Source organism: Monopterus albus, unplaced genomic scaffold (genome assembly GCF_001952655.1).
Source record: "Monopterus albus unplaced genomic scaffold, M_albus_1.0 scaffold69.1, whole genome shotgun sequence".
NCBI classification, from domain to species: Eukaryota; Metazoa; Chordata; class Actinopteri; order Synbranchiformes; family Synbranchidae; genus Monopterus; species Monopterus albus.
This window is the reverse complement of record NW_018127949.1, coordinates 3,951,304-3,957,303: the sequence shown is the minus strand read 5'-3', so window position 1 is coordinate 3,957,303 and position 6,000 is coordinate 3,951,304. Positions and strand designations below refer to the sequence as shown.

Genomic DNA, 6,000 nt, shown 5'->3' with positions numbered 1-6,000 from the left:
TTTGGTACAGTACTGTAGAAAGGGAAACAGTCAGAGCCAGATATTAAAGCCTTGAGAGGAACTGGAAAGAAGAATGAGAAAAGAGGTGAAACCATGGGAGGAAACAACACTGGTGTGATAGCAGAAGTTGCAGTTTTTGTTAAATATGACTTTTTCAATTTCTTTCTGTGTACAAAGAGCAATTTATCATCTGCACAGGAAGTATGTGGCCTTGTATTCAGCTGTGGTGACACGTACACAGCACCGACTGCTTCTCGCTAAGATTAAATGGATTTTAGTGTTTGACTATTTACTGTACAAACATGAAGAAAGGGGAGCTTGCTACAGGACACAGAGAAGGAAACAACAGATTAGAGATGAGGATTCATTTATATTTTATCTAAAAATGATTTTAAAAGCATTACTAGTCACCTGATTAGCGGTAGCCACTTAGAACACTAGTTCTAGAGAATTATACACACAAGTGAAATGATTTACTTGGTTTATTGATCACCAGTTAAGAAACAACACTGAATTCTGCATTTTGATAGTAGCTGAATGATCATACAAATGATGTTACCTGTGAGCTGCAGCACAAGTTGTCTTTTATAACCGCTTTCCCCAAATAAAACTCCAAATTCTGTGTTCCTAATTAGGACAACAGAGCTTTATAAAGCCCAACTTTCTACAGGTGTTAAAAAACCGCTTCAAATAACAGATGCTGCAGTTCTAGAATTACTCCTCCCAAAGTATCAGCAGAATGGGAGAGTTGAGATTATAAGCAACCTGGGGCAAACACTCGAGAAAATGTGGCTTTACAGTACAGACAAAGGGGCCTGTAAATACATGAACCAAAAGAGCAAGCTATGATGAAATGATGATTTGGAAAATGAAGGTTGAACAGCACACTTTTAAAGCTGACACATGGTGAAAGTCACAAGATTTCCTTCTAATTAGTGATGCTGATTGTACTGATTGCTTTAAGTATCTAAAACCATGCAATTCAGCATACAGTGTAGAAGGCCTAATGATTAAAGAATATAAGTGATGTCTGTGCCAAAATGATTACTCACTAAGCCTTAAATGAGTTAAGTTATTCCACTGACACACAAAGTAATGCGCATATTATAAACTAATTAAAGTGTAAGTCAATTTACAGCCTCTGTGCAACAGATAATTACACACTGACTTAACGGTTCAAACTTCAATAATTCACTTGGAGTCAAAATACATTAAACCTATCAAGCATAGAGTGTGTGTCTCGGATGGGATGTTTAGCCAACAAAACTAAACCGAACCATAGCAAATGATTATGTGCATGATTGGTGATTACGCCGAAGCAGTGTGAAGAGACTCCGGTGTTTAATAGAGATTTTAAGTTTGACCGTTGGCAGTTTCTCTAAAAGCAGAAATTTATGTACGATCGCATGAAGCAGTACAAAGCTGATGGCTTGTTCACAAAACTTATTTAAATATGGGACACATTCCAGATTCACACATTCAACCCTGAAAAAGAGAAACAATGGCTTGGGGGGCAACAGAAATTATTCTGTGGCGTAAGACGTCTTGGGATAAAATGCCTGTATGTCGATAATGAAGTGGCTGTTGTGATGCTCGTCAGTCCAGAAGGCAGAAAGCTTGGTTACCTAGTTGAAATGAGGAAACGTACAGATTGCTCGTGCGTTTTGGATTTGGGAAATGCGCAAACATCTATTTTCAGCATCTCTCACCATGAACAAAATAATGAGGCAAGCATCTTATTTTAAAAATACATACATTTGAAAGTTTATTTAAAAGTCATGTCAGTAGTGAACCGGAAACAGTCAATGTTACTGAAATCCAAGGTCCAAAATTCAACCAATAAAATCTGTGTGGTTCTTGCATACCGATTCTGTAAAGTCCCTGTCAACTCAGAACCTACAAGCCCTTTTTTGTTTAATATAAATGCCACTTAATCTAATGATACGTTAATACAAAAGGAGCCATGATCAAATCGTAATCAAAAACCTGAAATAAAATAAGATCATATATACAAACCTCTGTACACAGTGGGGATATGAATAATAGAGCAGGAGTGTTGCTTTGATGAGCTCTGGCCTCTCATATACTTGACAGCGGGTCAGTACTGGAAAGCTGCTGGTCCAAGCTTATCGGTCTGAACACACTCTCCTGTAATGATCAAGTCTTGGCATGGTGTCGGTCATAGACTGCATCTACAAATTCACTGACTACTCATCTGTGCAACAGTCTCCCGGTTGCAGACTGTACCACTGTGAAAGTGGAGGCAACAGAAAAAGAAAAAAATTAAACCGATAAGAGGAGGTGGGCTGCAGTGAGGTATTCATCTTGTCAAGCTGGAACGGAGAGCGAGGAATGTGTGGGTAAAAACTACCCGCTTTTGGGGGGGGGCAGTTACTGTTGCTGTTTTTGTTGTGTTGTCAGTGTGTTGTCTGGTCCTACTGTCAGCGTCTTTGTTCACTGTACAATTCCTAAATCGATGGAGGCCTGTTTTCTGGCCGTCTTGGGAGGGGGTGGAGGAGGGGTCTTGCTGGGCAGAGGTGGTGGAATGTGCTGCAAACAAACAAAATAGCAATTGTGAAATCTCATTTTTCATTTCTCAACTTGGCAGCCTTCTAAAATCCAAAACACTGCTATTATTCCCAGGTTGACTGACAGGTCTTTGAATAGAAGAACTAATACCAGGATTAGGAACATTTATATCTTTTAAAGTGCTCACTGCGTTCGATTAGGTGATCACGGTGCCTCAGAACTGTTAGGCTACATAACAGATTACATGTTGAAACTCAACCGATCACATCTTACATTTTCCACAGGAAAAAGCCAAAAGATACAAACTTTTTAGAGCAAAATGCTGGTGCCTTCCATTGCAACACAAACCGTTGTATCAAAGCTTCTTCTTCTTCTTCTAAACAACCCATAACTGTTGGAATGGGCCGTGTTTGGGCTGATATCGTCTTTCCTGATCCTGGTGCCGCATTAGACATATAAATCTAAGCTATTAATGTTTTCAAACACTTTTCTAAATCAGAACGATTTACAAAACCCACAGGAGAACAGGCCTGTCTTAGTTTTGAACACAAAGTTAATTTTACTTCTAAAACAAAGTCACGTTTTAATGAATATCCCTGAAATTTATAGCGTGCAGTATTTTGATAACTTCAAAGGTTGTGATATCGGAATACCTGTGCCCTTCCTAAGACACCTCAGTTCACCACAGGGACAACAGATAACTGACCTCACCTCTGCCTCTGTCAAGGACTGTAAATGAAGAGCCGCTGTCACTCAGAGTCAGAACATCTGCTCTCACTATGTTACTGTCAGTCGGCTGCGTGCCCAGGCTCCGTTTTACTACCTGTCCATGAGCCGTGACAGTGGATAAATACGATTAGTTAGCAGAGTGGAGAGGCGAGAGGATGGCTAGCGCAGACGTTGGCGAGTGTGGAGAGACGAGCTGCAGATTAACAGCAGGAGAGCTCCTGATGGATGTGAGAGGTAAAGTAATCATCCAATCAATCACGTCTGAGTGCCGGGCCAGCTGGGGAGAACGAGTATAAATAACAGTGGGGTGGACAGGCGGGTGCAGGCCCTTGCTGCTAACTGACTGATGCCTACACTCTTCTTTGGCACATAATACAAAAATGATGCACAAATGCAGTACAAGCACAAAGGTGAGTGTAAGACATGCATGAACACACAGCCATGAATGCACGCACATTACACAGGACTTACAGGTTGACCAGGATGTCAAGTGCACGTAGCAACCTCTTGTTTCATTATAAGTGCCATGCATAATTAAGAAGCTCTTCTCGTCCCTAATTAAAACACCTACCCTTTGATGTGATGGGGGTGGTGGAGGCGTCGAGGGACTCATCAAGTCTTGATTATCTAGCAGGTTGCCGTAATCAGCCGTGCTGCCTTTGACAGGCAGGGGAGGAGGGGTTTCACCCTTGTCAGAGGAGCCTGTCCCATTCAGATCCGGATCTGTGCAAGAGGACGTTCATCAATTGAGAGTCATCATCAAACCACATTCCTAAAGGGCTGGGAGCCAGAATAGATCACATGACCAATTTCTGCTAAATTCCCTACAATTAAGACTGACCTTGTTTAAAAATAAAATTCATTCATCCATTTTCTACCGCTTAGTCCCTGAACGGCGTCACGGGGGGGGAGGGCGGCGAGCCAATCCTGGACAACAATATTCATCCATTTTCTACCGCTTAGTCCCTGAACGGGGTCAGGGGGGGGGAGGGGGGAGAGCCAATCCTGGTCAGCAATCGGGCGAAGGCGGGGTACACCCTGGACAGGTCGCCAATCAATCGCAGGGCTAACACACAGACGAACAACCACACACACGCACACACACACACTCCTACGGGCAATTTAGAGTCACCAATCAACCTAAGCTGCATGTCTTTGGACTGTGGGAGGAAGCCGGAGTACCCGGAGAGAACCCACGCAAGCACGGGGAGAACATGCAATCTCCACACAGAAATAAATAAATAAATAAATAAAATTATTAAGACAGCAACATTTCTGCACATCCTTAAAGGGGAAGTTCACTGAGGAGTTAAGAAAAAGCTAGTGAACCATTATTTCCATGCTCAAGTATGAACTTCAATGCTTAACGCTGACGACATCATCAGGGTTGTCCCAGCCTGAAGAGTCTTGAAGAAAAAATACAATGCATGTGAATGAGAAGTCTAGCTGACAAGGCAAAGAATCTGAATAATTTCTAAGCACTAAAATAAACTCCCTCTGTGGTAATGAACATCTTTGATAAGTGAGTTAACACATTACGTGTGATCCTGGTGTTAGCAGCCAGCACAATGAGAAAGAGACAAATTTAGAAATAAACCTGTAGTGCTGACAGTTATAATTGGAACGGCCATTTAAAGAAGTGTATCACACATACAGTTGTGCTATAATGTAGATCAAACTGAGCATCATCACGTGCATCACAGCATGTGGTAAGAGTGATGCAAGAGCTAACACGCAGACAGATGGAAGCTGAGAGGGCCACAGAGACTGTGGAAACCTCAGTCTAAAGAGATAATACAACCTCCTAACTGAGTGAGTGTCTAGATTGCTCTTACTGGAAACTGTGTGCAATGTGCTAAAGGAGAGTTTGCTCCTGGGTGTGATGGGTGGGGGTCCCTGCACTGAGGAGGGGTTGGACGAAGAAGCAGGAGGTCCAGGGGACACAGAGAGGCGGCGGTCCACGCCTATCTGGTTGAGAACTTGACTCCTTGGTCGTTGAGGCCGCAGGGGGCTGATCTGTGTGATGATGTGTAAAAAACAAACAAAAAAAAAGACGCTATCAGAGATCGAGTCATTACTGAGTACTCAAAGTAAAATAACCTAAATTACAAAACAAGTCAATAAGACAGAACAGAACAAAATTTAATGTGGCAAATGAATTTAGTGTATCATGACAGAAGATCAATGAAAGGTCATTTAAAGGAGAAAATCAGTTTCACATCTCTTTTGGGACTGTTGCCTTGTGTATCCACGTGCATATTAAGTGGGTTTTCTGTATCCCTAAAGGAGAAACCATTTGGATAAATGTGCTCATTGTGCTGTAATATCTTATTTGTGGTTACAAATAACTGTTTACATGCAAGACTGCATTCTCCCAGCTTTATTATTGCTGGAATTTGAATATGAAAAGAAATGTCCTCAGGGCTATTCCACACTGTAGGCTACATTAACAAACAACTTAGTAATTGGCCCAACTCAAACAGCCAGTCACAAGGGAGACACTGGAAAATAATGCCCACTTCATTCAGGGATGTACCACTGAAATGTATTTTGAGGGTGAATACACTGTTATAGATTATACCTTCTCATTTAACTACTGTATCTTCCAACTGCTTGGTAACTATGAGAGACCTTTAGGTGCCCTACCCTTGACCCCTGAGGCTGGAGGATGCTATCACAAGCCAGACGGCTCCACCAGTGCCCGGAGTCTCCTTAGATCTCATTTCTGTCTTTATCTTAATA

At 41.9% G+C, this 6,000-nt stretch overlaps 1 protein-coding gene across 1 annotated transcript in view; it reads right to left on the bottom strand.

The window, feature by feature from the left end:
- Positions 1–497: 497 nt before the first annotated feature.
- Positions 498–6,000, bottom strand: part of dock1 (dedicator of cytokinesis 1) — a 182,771-nt gene continuing 177,268 nt past the window's right edge. Inside the window, 3 exon segments of the mRNA XM_020605212.1 lie at positions 498–2,550; positions 3,830–3,981; positions 5,094–5,274. Coding sequence (XP_020460868.1) covers positions 2,455–2,550; positions 3,830–3,981; positions 5,094–5,274 — 429 coding nt within the window. The 3' untranslated portion in view covers positions 498–2,454.